We start from the raw sequence: 26,047 nt of genomic DNA on the forward strand, positions 1-26,047 counted from the left end.
TATACAAAGCTTTCTTAGTTTGGCATCTGTGAAACAATTACCCATCTGCTTCAGAACTGATCCTTCATAGTTGGTCCAGATTAACAACTGAAAAGAAACATCCTGAGAAATGGACCTAAACCAGTCTCAACACTGAGCTCCTGCAGAATGTAAATATCCCCAGTCTACAAGCAGAAAAAACCATACATTTGTGACTTGTAAAAACAAAAAAATATTAATGAGTGACTTTGCCCTAAATATTTAAGCCTTTAAAAATTAAAACCAACTATCCTCTCTTTTTGAAGTAAAGTAATTTTAACACTTTCAGAACATCAGATACTATGCAACAGGTTTCAGCTATTACTGTGCCTAGTTCTAAATACAGGACACAATAGAATTGAAGTTCTGCCCATTTTTCTTGTACTGTAAACAAATCCCTGCATGATAAATAGATATGGAAGAGTGTGTGCAAATGGAATAAGAACAAGAGTTCAATTGTCAAATTGAAATTACGTTGGCTTGTGGTTGTGTAAGCTGTGTCTCTTCAGCAGGGTTGCAGTAATGCCACAAGAATTTCTGCATGAATTCAGTCCTTTTTCTCCCCAAACTTATTTAATTAATTTATTTTATTAATTAAAGAAAGGCTTCTCAAAAGAGATTTCACATTCAATAAAATTCTAGGGCACTTCCATCCTTCCCCAAGTTAAAAATATTCCATCACTAGAACTATTGTACATAACCTTAAATACCTTCTGCTCCAAGTGAGATCATAGTTCCCTAAATGTAAGACCCTTTTCCCCGTTAGATGGTTTTTCTTATTAACACTGTTCTAATTTATTTCATTCATTCTTTTTACATGCTAATGCTAAAGCCTTGAGTGAATTCAGAAAAAGAAGAATGAAAACATTTTACAGAAATCTTTTACATTTGTGTCCTGACAGTGAGAGACAAGGAAGTCCCGTGTCTTGCTGCCAGAGGATGTAACACAGCCCTGCTGAAAACAGAATTGAGGGACTCAATTTTCTAAACTTGAGAGTACTAAGCAAAAAAAAGATGATTTTGACCTATTTCACAAAACAGTCTGTTTGGACTCATAGGAGTAAATTTATAGAAGAGGCATCTGAGCCAGTTAAGGATTTCCCATAACAGACATTGAAACAATTTGGACTTCTCTTGGTGCTTCAAACCAGTAAGTAACAGGCACAAGTACCTTATTCATGCTTCTGTGTTAGTCTCCTCTTTTAATAACATCAACACCTTTTCCTATAGGTCTTTGATCATTACTTTAATGTTTCCTATAATCATTTAATGCAGTTCTTGAAAACAATTGGATTTTCATAAGTTAAGTTTGTTAGTTGCCCAAAGCTAGAGCAAAAAAAAAAAAAAAAAAAAAAAAGGCATCACAAAGCAGAGAAAACAGCCTTTAGTTTAGTCATTAGTCGCTCTGAATGACTACAGTTTTGTCATTATTAGTTTAGTATAGTCATTCTGAATGACTATATTATCAAACCAACTGGGAACATAAAGGAAACAGCACAAAAGGATAGTCAATTAGTCCTTTCCTGTGTCAGTGCAGGATTGTATCTTACAACGTTATTGACAACTTTATGCATCCCAATTTTAGAATAAAACTTTTGGACTTCCTTACTGTTGGAAATTAAAAATACATTTAAATATGCTAAGCAAAGAATTAATATAATTTCTACTAGTTGCACCTCCAGTTAAATGACAAATCTCTTTCCTTGTTCAGAAGCAACAAACGTAATTATAAACTTTGTTTACTTTTCTGTTTTACTCTCCAGTCAGAGTTCTCATCAGCATTAGGCATGTGTGTCTCTATCACTGGCTATTTTGCAGCACACATTGAGATGTAGAGGTAAAATTACAAAATTTTCTTTTCAAAGCAACAGCCCCTGATCTATTACAATAAACAAACTTCCATCTCTAAGCAACTGATCTCTTAGCAACAAGAAGCACCTGCATAAAAGATGCTACAGAGAGTGATCACCAGAAAACCTATTCAGATCTTTAAAAGGAGCACATCAGTAACAAGGATAGCACTCTCCACCGGTTAAAATCCAGAAGTAACAAGAAGACACAGGTAAATTTTCAATTCATATTATAGCATTTTTCTTCAAACAGTATGAGTGGGACAGTACATAAATGGTTTTTATTTTGCTTCTGAGTGGGAAGTGCACCTTCTGGAGCTGCTTTAATCTGAGTTACTGTAATTATCTTTGTGTAAATTACATGCTGTCACTATTTAAAGAGAGATTTAATTTTTTTTAGTGGAAAATCTGCAGGTCTTCAGCCAAATTCTTGGTATTAAAACAACAGTAATATGTTATGTATTTTGTAAGTATTCTACAAAGTTTTATTTTAAGAAAAAATAGCACAATGTTCTTGCAGAATAGTCATCCTTAGAAAGTGTCCACTTCACTCAACCTTTCAAACTGTTTATATTACATTAAGAAATACTAAATCACTTTAGTTTTTATAGATACAAGCTCCCCTGATTAAAACCCCAAACTTATTCATTGTTTCTGTGGTCTCTGATTTGATTCTTTTGACTCTCAAAATGTTGTTGGTGTGTATCACAACAAAGTTAGGGTAGAATACATATCATGGGATGGACACTGCCAGCTGCTGCTGTATAGCAATGTAGAACTGGTTGGAAAGTGAGTGAATTTGGACAAGCCAACATTTCCAAGCATCATTATCACAACAGGGAAAAAATGGATTGTAAGTGAGGTCAAAAAAGGTCATCATGTAAAACAAGTCTGGAACTGACTTGGAGAAGTTTTTTATTCTATCATAGCTTGATCTCTCTCGGTGCTTGCTGTAGAAAAGTGTTGTCTTTCTTTTAGCTACTGTATCTTAGTTAACAATTATTTCTGGTTAATGAAGTCATTTGCAGGGAGAATGGTTAGAGAGTAGTCATGCATTCCTCCTTAGTCTTGTTTTTTCAAATACCCAGATGCATTTTTCTTAAGAATCAATTTACATACTTTGATAAAATAATTGATATTAAATATCTTACATAATACTTGAAAAAAAATTAATTTATATTTCTTAGAGAGTCATCCCTTCTGTGTCAACTAAATTGTTGCTTCAATTGATCAAGGTATTTGCTAGCAATAAAAGTACAATAGCAGAGACATAATCATGGTAGAGAGAGCTGCCTTTTACTCGATAAATCAGAAACAAAACCCCCTACCCAGTAGCAATAGAAACTGATAGCAGCCACATACAGAAAACCCTCCTCATACAGGTCTGCTTTGCCAGGGTCACAACAAGGGTGTCTGATAAAAAGCAGATTAGAGAGAAATTTCTTTCCACAACTGGTTAGTTTTGAGTTAATTAGATCTTATGGTGTTCTAAGGAAACTTTGAGGTAGACAGGCAGTAAAATCCAGTCTTACCAATACTGCAGAAGTTTGCTCATCTCCACAGCTCTTTCTGAGGCTCACAAGCACTGACACACCTGTGCTGCTTCAGGAGATGGAATGTTTCAGATGAAACTCCTTTACCATCTAACGTAGATAATACTTTTCATGGACATTATGGTAGTTTCTAAGCAGCAATGAGACTTCTTGTGAAAGGCACTAAAACTGGCAAGTGATTTTTCCAAATCACACATCAACCACTATGTAAATCACAAAAAAAGAGGCACTGCCTTTACTACAGTTATCCAAACAAATAGTAATATTCAAATGGAGTCTTACACTTACAGAAGATACTTTTGATGTATTTGTTTCCCTGGCAAAGAGTTTATTCTGCATTGACCAGCGAAGTCCCACTCACATAATAGTAAGAAGTGGTGCTAAGAAAACTAATTGACCAAACTGACTCCAGACAACAGGAGTGTCAATGTTTACAACAGTTCTGCAACTCCAAATTTCTTTGCACCTTGAAACTCACTGTACACTTGGAGGGGTGACAAGAAATCAAGTGTTTTGGACACTAAAGCAGATACAGTTGTAGCCACCACCAACACGTAACAATGCAGCAGCACTTTGTAAGTGCTACTAAAGGCAGCTGACAGAATTTAAAAACTCAGAGAAGCATCCTCTAGGGACAGATCCTGGTCAGCTGAGAGACAAAGTAATGCTGTCACAAGAAGGCTCACTAAAATGAAGAAAGCCGCCATTCCAAATCAGCAGAGGCATCAAACGTAACAATCTTTCTTATCTCATGGTACAGACATTTTTTCAACACCACAAAACAATGGCATGTTCTGCATTTTTGTTTCACTTGCCCTCTGACACAATATTAGGCTCCCACCTCCTCCTTCACTTGTCCAGAGCCCCTTTAGATTGCCAGGATAATCGTTACTAAATGTCTACTTCCAAGCTTCTGCTGAAAGCTGTCACCTCTTCCTTCCCTCCTCCTCCTCCTCCTCTTCTAACCTAAACAACAGATAAATTTGTAAGTACTATTTAGATTAGATTTCATAGTAATCAAGTGGTACAGGATTATTCCTCAAGGCTATAATAACCATTCAACACTGCTAGAATACATTTCCATAGTAATTAGATGTGATAGAGCTCTACAACTACACAAATTCCAACCCACTGACTCCGACTCTAAAAATGGTTGAAAAAGAGATTTATTCCCTAATTTTCACATTTTACCATATTTATCTTTCCTTTGAGTTGCAGAAGATTGAGTTGAAAGTAGAAAATAGACCTAAACTGTAAGCCAGAGTGCTTTCAGAAACAGAGTAATATAAACACCTAACTTTCAAAAGGCTGCTCTGCACACTGTGATTGCAAATGAACCCATACATAATGTGACAGATGCCACCTGGAGCAAAGATAAGGTCACTAAAGCACAGATTCAAAGCAAGTGAAAAATAATTAAGAAAAAAATATTACAAATCCAAGAAAAAAAACATCACAAGCATAATGCAATATCAGATAAGCAATAAATTGTGATGGAAAGCTCTCTGTGACATCCCCATTGCATGCTGAGAGAATTACAGCATTAGAAGAGACCACAGAATACCAGGGAGCAAACAAACATGCAATCTGATGCTTACAGAGTAATTTTACTGCTCAGTTTATAAGGAATGGTAAGCACTCTTAAGTTTAGAAAAGGCTTCTGAGGTGTTCTCAACTTAAAACCCCACAGACTTTCAAGGCAAGACAATCATTCTATCAAGGATGTGATGTATGTTTTACACCTGATGATAATTATCCACTTCAAATTAATTCTTTGAAAGGAATGTAACCACACAAAAAACCCCCATAGATTGACTTTTTAAAATTGTTCTTATAATAGATTCAGTGCAAATGCAACAAGTTTTGCAGTAGTTCCACATATTCAACAGGTGGGAAAAGAATTTCTGTCTTTGCAATAAAATCCACAATTTAAAGGCAACTTAAAAGTAATTGTATGAAACTCCTTCAACATGAGCTCTATGGAGGAGGTCTGACATGCAGCTAAGAATCAGACAGTTCTCATCCTGTGATAAATGTTATAATCTCAATACAGTAAGATACTTATATGCCTAGAACTAATTAAACTCAACTAATTTTTCAAAGGTACTGTTTTCCTGTTAGTCTATATCAACATTGGCAAACACAGTGGTACAAGGGGAGCAGATCTGTGAAACGAAACTGTTGGTGATGATCCACTTTCTCCATGGTACACTTTTCATGGCAGTTCAATATAGATCTAAACAGGTTTTGTCATTTGAATCTCCATTAAAAGCTGGTGTGTATGAGCCCATCATCGCGCCATGAGCTACTTCCACCCAAAAATCCCCCAGTTTGTGTGCTCTGAAATTGCTCTGGGATACCTACTGAAGTGTGGGAATGGGGATAATCTGCAGGTTTGCTGTCAAAGCACACTACTGGTGCAAACAGAAACACCAGTGCAGACACCACGAGCCACTGCCCTCCTGGATTATTGCACCTTCAGGCAGCACCCACAGAACAAATACAAGAAAACCACTATTTTTTGCCTGACCAGGCCTTCTAGTTGTGAAACCCACAACAAAATCCCTCTGCATACTTAGATGTAGAAGGTTGAACTTTCACAGTCTGCATGAAACCATCAATCTTAAACAAGTGAAAGCAGGCAATATATAGAATCAGCTTCTAGAAAGAGAGGAAAGGCTACGACATTTGATTGGGAAAAATAAAGAATTACTGGGCTTATATAAGCCAACATTTATTATCATTATTATTATTATTATTATTATTGTGTGAAATAAGTCAATCTATTTTCCAAAGTGTTTAAACCTAGATCAGTTGCTCCAGATGCTGCTAATACCAGTCACTGATATGTGGGAATTTATAAAAAGGAGCAGATTTTTTTTTCCCCATGTCTCTCCTGACAGATGAACCACTACAAAGGAAAGAACTCCAGGACACAAGAATGGCTCTTCAACAGTTGTATGATCTCCTCCTTCTCAAAATTATCAGAGATTTTCAGCTCCAATTCTATATGATTCTATGAATTTGCTCTTTTACTGACAGTCATTAACTACAAAGCTCTAACTGGACTAAGAGGAGTCAATACATCTGTCCCTTAGATATACGGGCTTTTCTCTTTACTGTGGACCTTGTCATCATCCCTCATTATCACCTTTAGCAATAACAGAACCTACATTCTTCTAGGATTTTATGGTCAAGACTTAAAAATCAGTAATCCAAAGGGCCCTCTGCTGGCAGATGGTTTCCCAGCTGTTAAGGTCCATGAGTACTATCAGGGCAGACAGGCAATCATCTATTTTGTCACTAAAGAACTTTCTTATTATACATCTCTTTTCCCACACTCAACAGTGGGATTTTAAAAGCTTTTCTTTTTGCCCCATCCTTCTTCTACCATATAAACAACAATCTGAATCAATAAATCCTTCTGATCTGACACACATCTCCACCCGCTGCAAGGAAAGGAAATGACCTATAGAAGATTTCAACACAAAATTAGCAAGAGTAGTGAAAACTTCTTTGCTGTACAATGGGCACTCTACCTTTGCTCTGTTTCTAAACTTTTTCAGTCTACTCAGTGACTACTTATTATGAAAATTTATTTGGCTGAATTTTTATTGGGAGTGACTTACCTCATGGACAATTCCTAAAAAATACAATGGGTACAAGTAGGACAAGCAGTTCAGTTGAAATATATTTAGATGAATAAAAAGCAGTCCAAATACAAACCCAGAAATTCTGCTTGGATCATACTCACAAAAATGAAGCAAAGAAATTCTCAGTAGAGGAAGTGTAAACTGTTTGTTTTAAGACCTTGAGAAGCCACTTTGACTAAAAATAAGATTGTGTCAGACCATTTCAAAAGTATAAAAAGGAATCAAATTTAATTCATTGTCTTTAATTCTTTTATCTACATGAGAGCACGGTCCAGGGTATAAAACTTATAAATATAACAGCAAGGTGTACACTGATGTATTGGACATTCCACAGAAAAAAACAAAAATTCTTTTACTAAAATGATGAAGTTGGGACAATCTAGAACCTAAAACTCAATCCATTCCTATCAGTATGTTTTGAAAAGACAGAAACCTGCCTCCATGTCTCTGTCAAAACAAAGATAAGCTTCAGCTGTGAATAACTAAAAACTGAGATCAAAACTCAGGGCTGATTTTCAGAAAATAAAAGGGGGAGTCTCATGCTTGCAAAGTACACCATGCAAACATATCAGGGCCTTGACCTCTGGCAGGGCTCCACCTACGGATATAATATTGACAGATGCACATTTGGAGGAATGAAATTGGTTTATTTCATAGCACCCAAATGCATAACCAACTACATACTTCTCTTCATAGGGAATAGGAGGCAGAGAAACTACTGTACACACAACAGACTCTTGGACATGAAAAAAAAAAAAACAAAACAAAAAACCAGTGCACATCAGAGCCTATCTGTGTCAATGGAGTACAAAGATGAAGGTGATCCAGAGAAAAAGCAAGAAAAAAAGTGAAACTGTACTCTAAATGTAGTTATTTCCTTCTATAATGCTGTAAACTCATAATAAGGAAAGAGACTGAAACTGATAAAAGTATTTACATACACATGCAGGCATGCTTTTTTTTGTGATAACAAATAGCATTCAAGGAAATCTAAACTAATAAACACCGCTACATGGTAAAAAATACTTTTGATTACAAAACCTTTTTTTCACAACATGCAAGACAGTATAACAGCTGGGTATGCACAAGATGTACCTGAACACTCCCAGAAGAGAAGTAGTGCTATGTATTGGAATAGCATGATGTTTCTAAAAGGTCATCAGGTAGATTGGTAGCTTTGGATCACAGCAATCCCAGGAACCTGGCACAGCAATCATCCCAAACACTGGAGCATGGCATTCACCTGCAGGTTTCAAGCCACTGCTTGCTCCCCTCCCCAGAGTTTTGCCTGTACTCAATACATTGTCTGCTTTGACCATAAACAGTCTCCTTACTGTCTAGAAAACATCTCTTCCATTCTTGGTTTAGTTTAATTAATTATAGCAGGGATGGTCACTACAAAGCAAGTGTAATCTTTTCTGCAACGTGAGACCAAAGCGCAAGACAAACAAGAAAGCACTTGCTGAAAGTAAACTGTATCAAAAAGCTTCCTGTTAAGTAAATATAATCCTTCAATTTTGAAATGTAGTTGCAGAAAGAAACAAAACAAATCTGTTCTTGGTAGGGTAAACTTAAGAAGCTCTTTTATTAATAAAATACTAGGCATATGCAAGCAGTATCTTTCTGTTGTTACGAGTTCTCACTCACAGAATAACATCTGCCTTATCAGGTACCTCTTATGTTTTTTGATTTAAGTCAAAAAGTTGCAAAATAACTTTGAATGAATCCTTCTACTCCCTCTATGCATAACAGACCTGTCCATTTTCTTGGATTTTCTTTCCTGTGCCAAATGCTGGTTCCTGCTTGAGGAAAAATATAGTAACAGACAATCTATGATCCTGTTTGTTATGGCATATACTATATTTTTCAAAGTAGTTAGCAGATGAACCATGAAGAAATGCAATACATTACATTCAAAGGTTGACAAAAAAACCCCAACAAACAAAAAAACAAACAAAAACCCCCCCAAAACAAACAACCCCCCCCAACATGTAATACGTGTTTCAAACAAAAACCTGGGGTTTCTCTGCATCATTAAAAACTACCATAGTTATTCTCTAAATTCAAGAACTCTGGCACTACAGGCCTACAAGAATGGAAACAGCTAAGTAACAGAGACAAAAACTCGCAAGTGAACTCATTCAGTGCTTCCACATGTGCTGAAAGTTTAATTTCTTGTGTTTTGGTTAGAAACTTGAGAGGAGTGAACCTCAGTATTGGCCAGCCAAGTCAACATCAGAGATAAAAGGTCTGTCAGCCAAAGTATCCAAAACTATGCTTCAACATCAAGGTCAGAAAATCTTTGTTATTCCCAAGCAAAAAGAGTGTCTGCTGCATGTCTGCTTCGGCTGGTGATGAAGCCTGTCCTGGCAAGCAGTCCCAGCAGCCACTTTCATTATAAAATAAAGCTACGTCAAGAGCTAATTTGCTCATTTATAAGAACTACAAAGGGGTTGAGAGGTACCTACTAAAACTGAATACATCTGAGTGTTGACAACCTCTGCCTCTTTCCCCTCTCTCTCTGAAGCAAAGCAGAATCTCTTGGAAAAGATGGTCCTGGAAACTCTGAATCCAATGCACTACAACATCACCAGCCTTGTACAAGATACGATGCCAGTGGCCACAGTGCCCATACTCCTTCTCATGTGCTTTCTGTTTCTCATATGGAATCATGAAGAAACTTCATCAATACCAGGTAAATTAATTTTAGCTGTAGTGCCACCTAAAAGCTGCCAGAGTAGTTTTTGTTTGTTTCTCAAGTTTAAGCGGGAAAGTAATGGTGAATAACGATTGTATGACAACAAAATTTATTACATGCCAGTTTAAATAAAACAAATTTTTAAAATAACTGATAAAAGAAATCAGGCTCATTCTAACCTCAGAGCCTCCATAATAACCCCGGCTTGGCCATATAAGTATATGACATTTAGTTTTCATCTTTATTGTGTGTATGCTAGAAAGATATAATAACATTTTACAAACTGTAGTTGTTCATATTTCATGTGCACTATAAATGACTTTTTACATGTTTTAAAGTTTAAATCTTTCTAAATTGTTTATACTATAAAAACTATTATCTAGGAAATTATTCAGATTTTAGTAGATTATCAATTTTTTTCTCCATGTTTAGCACTGAAGACCCTCCAGAACAGAACAACATCAAATGGCTTCCCTTTCCCTTCTGTAATGTTTTGGGGGCTCACGGTAGAAATCACTGAATCAACTTATTTTTTATCAGATGTAATGCAATCACCTTGTGCATGAATGAGAAGAGTGCACACATATCCTGAAGGTGTTTGACAGGAATAACCCTAAACCAGATCAGTGACTCCTGAATCAAATTCTGAGAAAAGACCCTTAGCAAAGACCCTTCAAGGAGAAAGTATTCACAGAAGGTTGTACATTCTATTTGAATGTACATTCTATTTGAATGTTTGATTGCACCTACCAGAAGATAGAACTAAGTAAATATGCTCTAAGTTTTCAGGTATTTAAATAATCTGGGGTCTTGTAATTCCTATTAGTAAAAGTTGAAACCATAAGCAGCTTTTAAAATTTTTAAACGGTGTACAAACTTTTGTAAGTACTTGAGGTTTTTTATGGAGTCAGATTCATATTTTACAGACCAAAGGGGCAAATACAGCTTTCCCTGAAGAAGGAAAGTTCCTTTTAATGGTAATTAGGGGCAAATTTTCTCGATGTCTCCACTTTGTCCTTTTTGTTGTAAAAGAGAAATTTGTTGCTGAATTACAGTGGAATGATTTAGTTGAGAACTTTGTTGATTAAATGCTTATTAGTCCGTTCTTAGTTCCTACTTCAGCATGTTTTCATAAGTTCACAACAGTAAAGTACTCTTTCCTTTAAATATCTCTTTCCTCACTTTAGTTTAAGTGACTTTAAAAGAAATATAACAACTACATTTAATTACACCAAAAAGACACTGAATTTTGTAGACGTTACTGTGACACTTCTAGACAAAATTCAGTCAAGATCACACAAGGGATTTGTTAAAATCACAAATTAATATATCACATGCATCTTTTCTAGATCATATCTTCTTTCTAACTGTTGTCCCTCCAAAAGTATCTTTAAAAAGAGCAGCTAGAAGTTGTACAAGGAAGTAATGCCTGTCATTTGTGGTACACTGAAAGCACTCCAGACTTCCACGGGCATTAAGGGAGGCTTCACCAATGTAGGTGCAAAGTTCCTCAGGCAGTTTCAGACCAGGATTGTTTGTGTGAACTGCCCGATGCAGGCTGTGACTGCCACGTTAAAAAGCTCCTTTCAAAAGGGTGATGCTCAGGGATATTTTCTTGCCAGCTGAGACCAAACCTTTCTTACCGTGTTCCTTAGGGCCAGGATACTGCATGGGAATCGGCCCCCTCATTTCTCATGGGAGATTTCTCTGGATGGGAGTAGGTAATGCCTGCAACTACTACAATAAGACATATGGAGACTTTGTGAGAGTTTGGATCAGCGGTGAAGAAACATTTATAATTAGCAAGTAAATCCTCTACTTTCTATCCTTAATAACTTGAAAAGCTTTCTCATATTTTTGCAACCTCTTCGCTACTTTTTTCTGGAGTTGAACTGATGTTATTATTTTCAAAACTTATCCTAACATAAAACTTTTACTTCCTGCTATTCACAGACACTTTCCTAATCTTTTGTTTCTTTAACAATTCTGCTATTGAAGTTTTGGTGAATTCTCCTAAATTTTTTGTGGAAAGGAAGATTAAGCACTGTGGCTCAGTCCTAAAAATCATTTACTATTTTACTATTCAATTTAATATGAGGATTACATTCTGTTCAGGAACCTAGACTGACTGCAATGAAGGATTAAGTCAAATTTTAGTTTCCTGTGTTCCTATTTCTCCTTAAAGTGGAAGTAATGCTTGAAGGTTATGGCTCCAATTCAACAATTTAATTAAGCAAATGCAGCTTTATGGGATTATGAGTAATTCAACTCCAATTAATGGGATTATTCATAGGCTTCAATTATACACAATATTAAACATAATGCTAAACTGTAGCCTATCATTTTATTAGCTCCAGTGGATGTTTGCTTTCTTCTTGGATCTTCTGGATGCTTATGAGTTATACTATGAAAAAGGAAAAAAAAGAGTGGTAAAATGTTTACCATGTGTAATGAATAAAGAATCACAACCTTTTTATCAGCAATATCAATCAACCCTTACTCAGCTTCCACTGTGTAAAAGCTTTTGAAAGACCATCCAGCACAGAGAACTATCACAGAATTTGCCATGTGATGCAAGTCAGCTTTATCTGTATTTTAACCTCTGCAGAAAAAGTTAATCATGACAGGAAAACTATTTACATTCCTATCCTGTATAGATATTGCAAATTGCAGTGAAATATTTTGATAATGCTTTGAAAATACTACAAATCCGTATTCCTGCCTTTCACTGTCTGTGCTACCAATTCATCAGAAACAAACCAGGAGTGCTGACAAACAATGCCAGAGCTGCATCAGACTTTACAGTCAATACATCCCTTTTCTACAGATATTTTTTGCTTAAAATCATTGACTGTACATAGAAAACAAGCATTTAACTTTTTTTAAAGAATGTAGAATAAAAGTTTTCAGCGGATCATAAATTCACTGCAAAACTAAATATAACCTGAATTCTGTAAAAGTATACTCTTTTCACTAATGGCATCTGAATTTTTAGCATCAATTCTAATACTGAGATGTTAGTGCAGAGAGGGAAGGACTTGTAGTGTTGGTCAAAACACATAATGCCTTTTGGGGGACTTCATTAAATAGTTTCCTGAGGAAAATCTGCTTATACAAGGCCACTTGATGAAACCCTCCCTTAAAACATTGTGATCCGTCTCCTGCATAGAGACGTGTGGGATGGAAGGAAGCAAAATGAGCCTGCTGCATCTTTTCCTTCCTGGAGACAGCTGTTATAATTCAATAACATCTTCTCATGTTCAGGAAACTACATATGATATCCCTTGACATGCAAAAAACCTTTAAGGTTAACTTTGCCTCTGGGTCAGACAAAACTGTAGTGAAAACCCAGCACTGCTGCAGTCAATAGCAAAAGTCACATTTACTTTTCCCAATGGAAAAAATATACCAAACCCCTATAAGAAGTCTGGAATTTGGTCCATAGAGTATGATACCGGACAAAGAAAGTAGCACATCATTTCATTTCAATCTCTCTTCTGATTTTCTTTCTTTTCGTTGGATTTTGTTTTGTTGGGTTTTCATCACATCCCCATTTCTGAAATGCTGGCTCCCTCTAAAGGAAATTGTATCTTAAAGCAACAATACTGGTCACAACCTGTTTGCCAGCTGTAAAAAGAATTATACATATCATGGATTTCTCTCACATATCTATTTAAGAATATTTATCTCACACATATCTGCATACTATGATGCTGCATATTTAAGTGAACTGTGTATATTTATGCTTTCAGTATGTGTCTGGAAATGACCCAATAGCCACAAAAGTAAATACGTTATTTAGTACACATCAAAGATTTTACCTTCTCCTCCGACGTGTCTGACTTTGGTCACTGCCTGAGTGTATCTTACATACATACATATTTCTATGTATACACCCTATTCAGTTTAAAATCTTGGTATTTTAACTAAAAAATAGTTTTAAATCTGAGTAGAATACATTATTGCTCTAATATAAATTCTGAAGGTATTTGTCATCAAGATTTTTAACTATGTAAAAGGAATATTTCTTGTTAAGCATTATACTGTCTGCTAAATTAAGAATGCAAGTCCACATTTCAGAGAAACTGTAAAATGTCAGAATAAAAATGCTGTGTACAATCTATGAAATGGTGGTTTTGTTTTGGGCTTTTTTCTCATTCTCTCCCAGATCCTCAAGTGTATTCCATGTGATGAAACACTGGCATTATGTGTCTCGATTTGGAAGCAAGCTTGGATTGCAGTGCATTGGCATGTATGAAAATGGGATCATATTTAATAACAACCCAGCACACTGGAAGGAAATTCGACCCTTTTTCACCAAAGGTAAATCAGTGTGTGCTGACACACTGCACCACTCTAGCACAGTCAATCTTCTCTGAAATGCTGTTTCTCCCCGGGTTCAGTATGTCCCAGTGACACTACAGGGTGCCAGCAGGTTGCTGCACAGGTACAAGGCTGTTTGAGAGCACCCAGGAGTTATAATTTGAGAAATCTCCACCATCCTCCCCACAAATCCCCAGGTTCTCTTCCCTGGCTCAGTGTCATTGCAAGCAAACGAGATGGGACATCCACAGAGCCTGAGGTACAGATGAGGCTGTGGATACCCTCTCAATCAGAAAGGCTGCCCAAATTATGCCAAATATCTTTGCATGATGTGGCACAAACCTGGCATAAAATGTGAGGTACAAAGTGGATGGATATAAGTAAAGTTCTGGCTTTGGGTTCATAGTCATTTTAATTCAAAATGCCTTCATTTTTCTTTCAGAGGATGATAAACCAGTTAAGTTTCAGACTAATTTTATACCAGTCACTGACATGATAACATTTGCCATTTTATTGACAGCACTGTCACCAACTGAGAAGTTATAAATAAGGTATTTTGAATTAACAATCATTTTGCACGTGTGTTTCAGCTCTGTCCGGTCCTGGTCTGGTTCGTATGATAGCGATTTGTGTGGAGTCAACAGTGGATCACCTGGACAAACTGGGGGAAGTGACAACTGAACTAGGAAACATCAACGTGTTGAACCTCATGAGACGGATCATGCTTGACACATCTAACAAGCTTTTTCTTGGGATCCCTTTGGATGGTACTAGAAGCTTTATTTTTATGATGAATCTAAAGTGCTTGCCCAGGGAAAATTCACTGACATCACTCAGAAGTATTGTTTCAAAAAACGGAGCAAGAACAGGCTCTTATATCACCATATAATTAACTGAGAATGATTTATTATCGTTTTAGTTAGAAAAGAGAATTTTATATGACCAAAAATATACATTAGGTTGTCACATACACCTTAATGAATAGTACCATTTAAAGAGATTTTTATGCACTGAGTTGGTACAGTCCCAATATTATCTGCATTAAAGAATCTGAAACCTTTCCACCAAACTGAATTATTGCCTTTAAAAGTTCACCTAAAGATTTATGTCTTCTGCTATTTCTTCAGCCTCAAAGCCATATGAAAGAAATAATATTATCAGGATGTCTAAGTTACCCCATTTCAATATTCTGCAAGCATTCTGCTCCTGCTCTCCTGTGGGAGATTATTTGGCTCTGGCTGACACACCAATATGTCCTTTTAGCTAGTTAGCAAGCGTTTTCACAATGATCTATTATACCTTTTCTACAGTGTGCTACAAATATTACCTACCAGTTTTTTATCAAATTCCCATGAACTTATAGTAGGGAACAGGACCTTATTATTAATTTTTCTGAATTATTTGTGTTCCCTGACTATTGACTTTTTTGTTAATGTTCATTTTCAGAAAATGCCATTGTACTGAAGATTCAGAATTACTTTGATGCTTGGCAAGCACTTTTATTAAAGCCTGACATATTTTTTAAGATTTCTTGGCTGTGCAAGAAATATGAAGATGCAGCGTAAGTATCAAAGTTTACAGATCATTTACATAAGACTCTTTCTTTTGAAGGAGATATTCCTTGGTGCTTTCCTCTGCCTTTTAGAAACTACAAGATTGTTGCTGAAGTCCCCTGTCCACAGAGCCAAGATAGAACAAGATTTGTCACTGATGCTACAAGCAGATGATCTCAGGGGACAATTTCAAGTGTTTGTCTATTCAGTCCCAATTTATTCACCAAAATATTAGTTAATGCCAACTCAAATGTGAAACTCAGTTAAGATTACTGGTTCAGTTCAGAGAAAGAAAAGCCGTCATATGGGGTGAAGTTACACTTGCTGCCTAGTTGAGGACAGTCCAATAGTAGGTTACAGCTCATCAAAACAAGAAAATCCATCCACACTCAGGGCACAGTCCCAGAAAGGCATTTATTGGTTCTCTCAACGTGTATATTTGAGTCAACAACTCACTTCTGAATTAAACCTCAGTGCTCAGCGTGATAAACCTTTTCAAGGGGTTTTTCCTTAATAAGGAAAAAGTACATTTTGTCATCTTGTTCTTGGCAAAAATACAAAATGCCTCTTTTATTTTTATGATCTTGTTTGCTGTCTTTTGCTAAAAGAGGCCTGGCTCTAAAAAGAACTGGCAATCATTTTTTTTTCCATTTTGGATTTGTATTGCACCTAATGAAAGAAATTGCTACTTAGGAAGTATGTGTAATAAATTGTTTCAATAGTGCTATATAACATAAAGGTTTTAATGGAAAGATGGAGGTTCCTCTAAAGTAATTGACAGTTCTTGTGAACTAGACACAAGATTTGCCTTCTCTAACATTTGCTTGCAAGGTTTATTATGGCACTGATTGCTGCTTTATCATGTAATGCAAATAATAGCCAAATATTATGGCCCAGTTATTACTAGAAAGCCCCTGCAAGCAAATATTGATATTTCAAAAGCTATCCCATTAAAATGGATTTATTCATAAATTTCTACTGCAAAGAAAAAAGATAAAGATTGCTGGACTTAAAGTAATGCAAAGAACCACCACAGGATATGAAGACTTCTAATATTTTTCTGATAAATTTTGCAAAAAGGACCATTTGCTTTTCCTAATACAGAAAAGATGTTATAAATACTGAGAACTTTACAGGGACTGAAGTTCTAAATGCATTTACCCCTACAGACCCAGTCAAAATTTTGTAACAAATGCAAATTAAAGACTATATTCAAAACCTTTCCAGAATACTTTTTTAAAAAGAATTGCCTTCAAATCTATATATCCAATATATATTATTGTTACTACTTTGCAGAGAACCATATAACCATTCCTAGGAATACCTAATTTTTGCCATTCTTAGATGTTTTTCCTGGTATAATCTCTATGTTTCCGGTCATACCCTAGTGTTTACTAGAAGCCTGCAGATATTTGTCAATATGATTGATTTCATCTGTTTTCAGCAAGGATCTTAAAGGAGCAATGGAAACCTTAATAGAGCAGAAACGGCAAAAGCTTTCCACTGTTGAAAAGTTGGATGAACACATGGATTTTGCATCCCAGTTGATTTTTGCACAGGTATTGGAAATGTACTCAAAATATCTCTGAAAATCAACTGATTTTTCTGACATTCTCCTGAACACAGGTTTTGCAACTTAAACTTCATGTACCTCTCTGAAGGTCATGTCATCATAAAAGGATGCCAATTACTTGGTGCTGTGGAGTCCCTAACAATGATTTAAATATGAATACTTGTATTTTGGTATCAGGTGCTTGTTATATTTATTTCATGGCTTGATTAAGATCGTTGAAACTCTTACATCTATCCCTGAATGTCCTTCAGTCTTTCTCTAACCCCAGTATTTTATCTTGATGTATTGCCTTTTGTTTGCAAAGGTTTCAAATACTATACAAATCCTGTCTTGCATAATCTCTGCCAGCTCACAAACTCTGTGAAGAAAGGCAATAAACTAAGAATGTGAGCTAAGAACAAACTCCTGCTTTTCTGTAAGATAACACACACCCATCAAAACATGAGTTTTCTATTTTTCTCTGAAAGATGAAAAACAAATGTTATAGATAGACTGTCAAGAATTTGTACAGTCTGCGGGACCTTCGTTGGCATCAGAGGTCAGCAATCAACATTTTCTCCAAAACTTCCATTTTTTTCAGAACAGAGGGGATCTGACTGCTGAGAATGTGAACCAGTGTGTGCTGGAGATGATGATTGCTGCTCCTGATACTCTGTCTGTGACTCTCTTCTTTATGCTAATACTGATTGCAGAGCACCCCACAGTGGAAGAGGAGATGATGAGAGAAATTGAAACTGTTGTGGGTAAGCAAGAGCTGCAAAGTCAGGACTATAATTTTGCTTCTGCAGTGATCTAATTTCAATAATTCAAAGGCTGAAAATTTTAAGTGTTTTCTTCTAAGAGAAGCTGTAAAACACATGAACTACCATTATATGTAAAAGATTTTATTCAAGATCAAATGAAAGAAGATGTGCAATTTGTAAAATAAATTAAAGTAGCAATCACCAGAATTGATAATCTGTTAGAAAGAATGTTCTGTATTCTCTCCTCAGCAACAGCAGTGGAAATCAGCATTCACCTCATAACTTTCACAAAATTTGCTTTCCATTTACCTTGAAATAGCAAAAGGGGACACTCAGTTCAAATACTTCTAATCACCAACATTTTTCTGTGATAAAATACAGAACTTCTCTAAGTTTCACTATGACTGTAGAAGGAAAAGACTAGAGAAAATTAAAATTATATTCTGCTGCCATCCATTTTGATCTCAAATTGGTCTTCTCAAAGTACTAATTACTAACTATTCAAAACACAATCAAGATATTCCAAATTTGTATTCTTTCCTTTCTCTAGACTTCATTCAAAGCCTGACACTGAACTAATATAGAAACTAATTTCATCCACTCTTATTAGAGATTTACTTCTGGTCTGTTAAACACTGGAAAATGTATAACAAGTCCTTTACTCTTTTTCAAAGGTACTTTTAATAAACCTTACTTTATTGTCCTCATGAGAGTTGAATACTCAGCTTACTCATTTTCCCTATTTCTTTCTGATAGCCTAAGGCAGTAGAATGTTGTTGCCTTTTCCTTCAGCAGATGACCAACTGTGGGTAGCAAACTTTTATCTTGCAAACCTACTGAGCTGTACATCCAGCCAAACCCAAGCACAGGGTGAAAATTTAAGGTCCCCACAAAGTTATCTCCCATCTCCAGACTATTCCCACGTTCTGTTTGCTGTCAGCTGTTGGAAGATTTATTTGTGTCTTGTTGCTCCCTCATACAAAAGCCAGGGAAGGACTTTCAGAGTTCTGTTGCTGACAAGAAAGGAGAACAAAGAGTCAGTGTATTAACAAGAAGGTGAGAGATCATAAAATAAACTAGGGTTTGTGCTGACGAACATTATTCAGATTTCCTGAATAACTAAGGCTACATAAAACTCCTTAAAAGCTGTTGGATCTTTCCTACCATTTCAGAACTTGAGAACCTTCCAAAAATGTTTTGATATTTCTATAATGAAGCTATTACATTTATAACCAACTAACATCTTCACCATCTGCTTTATTCCTCAAGGTGACAGAGACATACAAAGTGAGGACATGCCAAACTTAAAAATCGTGGAGAACTTTATATATGAGAGCATGAGATACCAGCCAGTTGTGGACTTGATCATGAGGAAAGCTTTACAAGATGATGTAATTGATGGATACCCTGTGAAAAAGGGGACAAATATTATCCTCAATATCGGCCGCATGCATAAGCTTGAATTCTTTCCAAAGCCAAATGAGTTTTCTCTTGAAAATTTTGAGAAAAATGTAAGTTTTCTACCTCATTTCTTATGGAACATTGGGTATTGTTTACTGTTAGTGTCTCTTCCTCTTTTATCAAGAACTTTGTGACCCCAAGGCTGTTTTCTTTGTCTAAGTGTCTAGTTACCTATATATCCTGCTTATTATTATTATTATTATTTTTATCAGATCTAGGCAGGTATTTTTCTATCAAAATGCCTTTTAAATAAAAAGTAATTATAATATAGAAAGCAGTTTTTTCCAGACACAATAATTTTGAATAAAAGTTTCTAATTAAATTTGCCAGGCACACATAGTTGCCTGGCACTGGACAAAATAAAGAGGCACAGACAGCAACTTCACTTTCAAAGAAATAAGTAGATGACCCACTTTGATACACCAAAAATGGACTTTTTAGTAAAAACAGCTGAAGAAATAGTTAAGAAAACAAAGAAACAAGCCAGAAAAAGACCTGTAAGTTTTACATATTTCCTATCAAAAATCCAAGTGTACCACATATGCCACACAAAAATGAGCACCAATCAACCTGGTTAGCATTTCTAAACTGCTATTTTATTACCCATAAAAAACTCTACTCAGTATTAAAAACAACAGCTCAAGAAAAAAAGTCTGTAGAAAAATTCAAGAAGGGAGCAAGTGATGAACTTTACTGAAATTATTATTCACTGTGAACGGATTCCATTTTACCACCCATTATTTTCATTCTAAGTATTTCTATCAAAATGGATGTCTTGCTTATTTTATGAGTACATTTTGCTACTAAAAATATTTCCCCTTGACCAAATATTTAACCACACATTTTCTATCTGACTTGATGCATTCTCTTTGCCACATAATTATTCTGGCAGGCTCAATTTTCCCACAGTTCTCTAAGTGAATAGCAATCCACAGCATTATTTATGATAAGATGCCATTGTTAGAATCTAAACATTTTTCCATTTTCTCAGGCTGTGCATTTGCCATTGTGCTGTACTGCCAGCTGCTGTACTTGCTCTGTATGATAAACACTTGTATTTACGTATCATTTTTCAAAAAGCACAGCTCGGTTCATTTGAAAAAAATTTAAACAGAAAACATTTTTCTCAGTCTGAGAATAAGGAGAAAAGGACACTTATTTCCAGATGATTTAATATAAGCTAACCTTTTCTACTCTATTCTTAGGTTAAATAGGAAATCAGAACACAGCTTATATCTTACTTTTTTAAAAGGAAGTTACACAGATGAAGAAAAATAATTTATTTATAGCCAGACTTTCTTTTTAATGCATCTATTCAGTGTCAATAAAAGTAACAGAAACTGGCTGTGCATTCTTCAGTAGTTCTGTGAATCCTGCATTTCATATTTCAATTGATAGGACAGAAGACAATTTTATAAGTATTATCTCTGTATTAGATTTCAAATAAAATTTTTAACATGACATTTTATGAGAAATTAGTTCTTGGGAACATTACCTTTATACTGACAAATGTAGCGGGTGTAAGGCTTTATGATTATCTTATGATTTTCTTTAGATAAGGCATCAGCCTGTATTTCAGATATTTATGAGCTTTATAATGAACATTCTCTGATAAACTTTTTAATGAATTTTAATGAATTTGAAGAGCAGAAGCTTCACTCCATTTCACAGCTTGGGCTTAAATCCCTGTAGTTCACAGGACAAACAGGCTGCAATACGCAGGTAGACTTAAATTGTTTAACTGTGCAAACCCTGCTACCTGAGCATTTCAAACATTCCATACCCCTGTAGGTGTCTGTAGTTTGGCCTGACTGGGGTGGGAGGGCTGTCCAGTGTGAAACAAGTGATTGCTCCTAAAAAGTTTTTCAGAATATACCTCCTACCAACCTCCATCATAATTTTGGCTACTTTTACGAAGAAAAACTTGTCTTAAATTTTATTCCTCTTGTTATTCTGTGCAGGTCCCTTCACGCTATTTCCAACCCTTTGGATTCGGCCCCCGGAGCTGTGTAGGGAAGTTTATTGCCATGGTAATGATGAAAGCAATTCTGGTGACTCTTCTAAGGAGGTGCAGAGTACAGACAATGAAAGGAAGAGGCCTTAACAACATCCAGAAAAACAATGACTTATCCATGCACCCCATAGAAAGGCAGCCTCTGCTGGAGATGGTTTTCACACCAAGAAGAAACACAAATGAGAATCAGGGTGACTAAAATGGATCAGCATTGGTTACAGGGCTTTCTCAGCCACTGCCACTAAGAAATGCTCATCATTCCTAGTTAAATACTTAGAGTAAAACATTTTGTTGCCCCTAAACGACTACAACATCAGATGACAACTTGTTCTGCCTGTACAGCAGAACCACAGGCCACAGTTCAAAAGATATGCATAATTCCTGACTACTTCTTAAAACCAAGTTCAAAGTTATGCCTTCCCTTTCAAACACTGCAAGTTCAGAGATTTGGGGTCAACAGAAGAACATACCTGATGTAGGTTTAATTCTGGCACTACATGTGTCTTTTCCCCCCCACCTCCCCAAAGCTTAGCGGTATTTGACTACTCCAAAAGTTCCAATCATCTGTTTTTGAAAACAGCTGAATGAGTAAAATTAAAGTTAATTTTAAGACTAAGAAACACTTCAAAATATTTAGGACATACGTAAGTTACAAAAAAAATGTTTGCAGAAGTCATTCAAACATTTTTTTTTACGCTGTTTTCCTGTCATACCAAAAACTTACAGTGTCAGACAGATTTTACCAAAAGAAGTAATTTTCAGAGTACTGGGTAATAAGAGTAGCTGGGATAACTGCTCTATGTTTTTAAAACCCAGTGTCCTGCTGCAGAACATCTGAAACACCTTAGTAAGACCAGCTGAGAATGAGGTAATGAATATGAAACATTAACATGAGTGTTACATGGAGGGGTAACACTCACCCTCATCTCATCTGGTTAACTGTAGAAATCTCCCACCTCACTTCGGTTTAGTAAAGAATTTTAAATTCTCTCCAAGCTAGGTTGTACCAAATCCTTTCTGACTAGATTTTAATTGCTCAATGCTACTTCAGACAGTAAGATTTGGAGTTGTTGCCCATGTTCCCACACCACAGCATGGGAGTGTGTCCCTCCCTAATTATCCAAATAGCCCCTGTTTCTTCTCCTGTAAGAGCACTGGGCTGTATCCTGCTCTCAAGAATCTTGCTTTATGCCCACTGGCATAGAGAGACTCAGCAGCATAAGAAGAAAAAAAAACTGTCTGAAGAGGCAAATTTCGCTGGATAAATGCTTGCAGTTTTTTAGTGGCAAAGGAGAAAATTTCTGAAATAACAAGCAGATTTCTAGAGAACATTTTTAAAGGTGTTTTGCATACACAGGTTTTTGTTTTAATTATAAACTAGGCTTATGTTTATACTTAGTCCTTAGCAGGAAAAAGCTAAAAAACTATCCAAGATGTCTTGTTCAAAATTGACCTATCTTGAAATATGTACAACCTGGGCATTGATATCTCTACTTGCCTAATGATGAGTTGGTAGTTTGGTCAAGAAGAAAGATCTTCCTGGCTTAACAACAGCACTCCTTGACAGAGACTTTGCATTTTCATTAAGCCTGAGTTTTCGTACTGTGTAACACAAAGAAAGGGATATTCTGGATAAAGTGCCTTCATAAAGACAACCAATGTACAATAGGATCTATATTAATCTTTTCCTTCCAAGTCATTTAAACTATAAAAAGAAGAAAAAAAAAAGGAGAAAAAAAGGAGAAAAATTGTTCACATCTTTTACTTTGAAAATATAATTACAATTAATTACATTAATTAATCTATTCCTTCCACTGATCTCAGATGCAGGTCCAGCAGAGGAAGATCTATCCAGTAGCATATAAAAACTGCATAAACCCAACAAATAATCATTTGTTCCAGCCCAGGGTAATGAATTAGGCTGATGGCCTAGGATGAGGAGAGGAGCCGCATGTTTAGATCAATTCTCAAAACATTATGCAAATTTCCTAGAGTAATTTAAAAAATCAGACTTAAAAGCAGAATAATTCATTGCGGTCAGGTTACTTTTAAAGCTTCCTCCATAACATTTGTATTGTACTCAAAAGTGACAACTATGAAGTGCAATCCCATACCACCTGTACATACAGATGAAATTTGGCATTTGAAGACACATAGAAATAGGATTTAGTGTCTAAACTCAATGGTCTTTTCCAACCTAAGGGATTCTACAACTCTAGGATTACTATTTTTTAAGGCGTGAAGTGACACCATGGTATGAATCTTCGGAATATCTAATGTAACCCCTATTTTTACATTCTCTGTATCCTTTAAACTAGGATATTGTTAGAGTAGGTGGGAGAAGAAAAAAAAACAACAAAAAACCCCAATCATGGTTAAATCCCATTCTTACTCGTTCTGTATTATAAAACACTCCAGGGTACTTCAGTGGACAAACATTTCTCATTTGTATGAGAACTCCAAAACCAAATCCACTGAAGGGAGTTTTTTTTCCTTAGGATTAACTACTATTTTATACACAGGATGCATCTTTGCTTATTTCACACACAAAAGCATTTTTGTAGTGATGATTTACTCTCTGATATTCCCATCTCATAATTATAGGTCTCTCCCAAGTAAAACTTTTCTCAAGGTTGGAATTAATAAATTGTCATTCAAATTTTGAAATAATTACATGAAATCAAATAGATAGAAAGTGCATGCTGTTCTGATTTCTTGAATGTACTACATTTTGTTGAATTTGTAGGCTGGAATTTCAGAAATATGATTACCATAATTACTCTATGAAAGAAATGAAGCAGTATAATTTTTTACTTTTTTGTAAGCAAGCCTACAAAATTATTTCCCATTGTATTTTAAGTATACTCCTCTGATATGCTTTGCACATAGTCTTTCTGGTCTTCAGATTTCTACAGTACTTAGTTTTGTCCGCATTTGGACAGCAGACCTGTTAATGAATCTGAGCTGTTAACTAATCTGAGCCATTAGCTCATCTGAGTTCCATTCTCCCTGACTTGATTATGGCTGTTTCACAGTGGTCTATTTGCATGAATATTTGCACTAAAAGGTCCTTTTCCCCTTCCCATACACCGACATCTGCTTGAGAACTGCAGTTGGTGAAGCAGCATTTCAAAGCTTGCCATGTGGATATAAACAGTTTCCATCTTTTCAATGTACATATACCACTGTACAGAACAGAGCTCTGATTTTAAATGGTGTTTTATTACCAGGTACTGTAAAAATGTGACTTTTTAACCACACAAAGTCTACTGCCATCCAGTGACTGTTCCATGAATGTTCAATACATTGACACAGAACAAACTTGACAATTTTGTTTTATACATCACTGTGATTATGAGCTGCTCACAGGGCATAAATGTAGATGTTGTTAGAAAATAAAATAATGATCAAATAAAAGTTGTATGCACAAAACCAAGTTTAAAGTCATGTTTCATCATGTTTTCCCAACCTGAGAATCACAAAATAGTAATAAAGCATATGAGTGTGTCTTCATGCATGAACTGATTACTGAAGTATTAGATACAAGGATGAAATCTGGGATGTTTTGAAATCAAATTTTTCGTTGATTTTAGAGGATATATGATTGCAAAGATATTTTTCATAATAGTAAGAAAACAGAGTAATTTAAGTTCGTACAAGATTCCTTTCCTAGGAAGGCACTTTATCAAAGCCTTAAAAGAGGGGAGAAGAGGTAGTTTTTGGTGATTCTTAAGATAATAGGGATTAGTGAATGTAACAAAAACCTTGGTTTGGTAATACAAAGGGCTCAGCTATCTGTGAGAAAAGTGTCTAAAGTAATAAAAAAATGAAACAAAGAAAATAATTAAACTGACTACACAGTTCAAAGCAAATTTCATCTCTTTTTCTATTCATAACAAAATGTATGACAAATTCAGTTTGCATTCAAAACCTACTTTATTTTGCTGTCAAATAAAAGCTTTCAGAGTGATAATTCTTACACCTGGCTAAGTGACAGAACTGGAAGGTAGTAAAAGGCACATTAAAGGAAAAAAAATAAATCACAAGAACTCAATATCGCTGTAAATAGGCAGATTTTTCAGACAATAACCTGATCTTGAGACACTCTCAGTGAAAACACTTATCCTGGAATTTTATGAGCCTTATTAGTAATTTTTAAACATTAATAAAGAATTTTGTTTTATAGATTGTTCACTTTCTGTATTCTCTGCTACAATCCAGTGTTATAGCCTCAGTTAATATCCCATCAAATTCAATTCTAACTTAAATAGAAAGTTGCAATTGAGAGTTTATAGGAGGAAAGGAATATATTACTATTTGATACAGGAAAACAGCTAAAACGTTGGACCAAATCTGCTCAGATCTGTGGCGAAATAAGTCCTTCTGTAATTTAAAACTGGAATTTGCTATTAATTAGCAAATTGCACATTTTAAACAGGTAGTTATCCGGGACTTAAGTGGTTAAGACTGTTAGGGCTCAAAACAACTTTACCTGTCTACTACTATTGTAAGCCTTAAATTTTATGGTATCTATTTATAAAAGCACTAGGTTTGCATACTGTTATAACTAACGTTTTCAAACTCAGACCTCTAACTTTAAAACATAGA

The 26,047-nt window shown here is 35.5% G+C and overlaps 2 protein-coding genes across 2 annotated transcripts in view; one reads left to right on the top strand and one right to left on the bottom strand.

Annotated features, from left to right (window-relative positions):
* GLDN (gliomedin) overlaps positions 1-3,435 on the bottom strand; it is a 37,334-nt gene extending 33,899 nt beyond the window's left edge. The window contains exon 1 of the mRNA XM_027732032.2: positions 3,401-3,435. The gene's annotated coding sequence lies outside the window, so the exon portion shown is untranslated. The remainder of the gene's footprint in view (positions 1-3,400) is intronic.
* On the top strand, positions 1,982-24,950 carry LOC113993669 (aromatase). Its single transcript, XM_027732033.2, has 10 exons — positions 1,982-2,080; positions 9,602-9,769; positions 11,428-11,578; positions 13,941-14,095; positions 14,686-14,862; positions 15,542-15,656; positions 17,093-17,207; positions 17,802-17,964; positions 19,234-19,475; positions 21,387-24,950. Exons 2-10 carry the CDS (start codon positions 9,625-9,627, stop codon positions 21,636-21,638), a joined length of 1,515 nt encoding a protein of 504 aa, XP_027587834.1. The 5' UTR covers positions 1,982-2,080; positions 9,602-9,624; the 3' UTR covers positions 21,639-24,950.
* The last annotated feature ends 1,097 nt before the right edge of the window (positions 24,951-26,047 follow it).

Source organism: Pipra filicauda, unplaced genomic scaffold (assembly GCF_003945595.2).
Source record: "Pipra filicauda isolate LSUMZ 115617 unplaced genomic scaffold, ASM394559v2 scaffold7_size6619720_pilon, whole genome shotgun sequence".
Taxonomy (NCBI): domain Eukaryota; kingdom Metazoa; phylum Chordata; class Aves; order Passeriformes; family Pipridae; genus Pipra; species Pipra filicauda.

What these genes read in the sequence shown, in the direction of transcription:
- LOC113993669 (XM_027732033.2), top strand. Translation starts at nt 9,625, where the DNA reads ATGGTCCTGGAAACTCTGAATCCAATGCACTACAACATCACCAGCCTT. An exon ending in TCTTGGGATCCCTTTGGATG is followed by an intron (nt 14,863 to 15,541) that starts GTACTAGAAGCT and finishes GTTCATTTTCAG; the next exon opens with AAAATGCCATTGTACTGAAG. An exon ending in TTGAAAATTTTGAGAAAAAT is followed by an intron (nt 19,476 to 21,386) that starts GTAAGTTTTCTA and finishes TATTCTGTGCAG; the next exon opens with GTCCCTTCACGCTATTTCCA.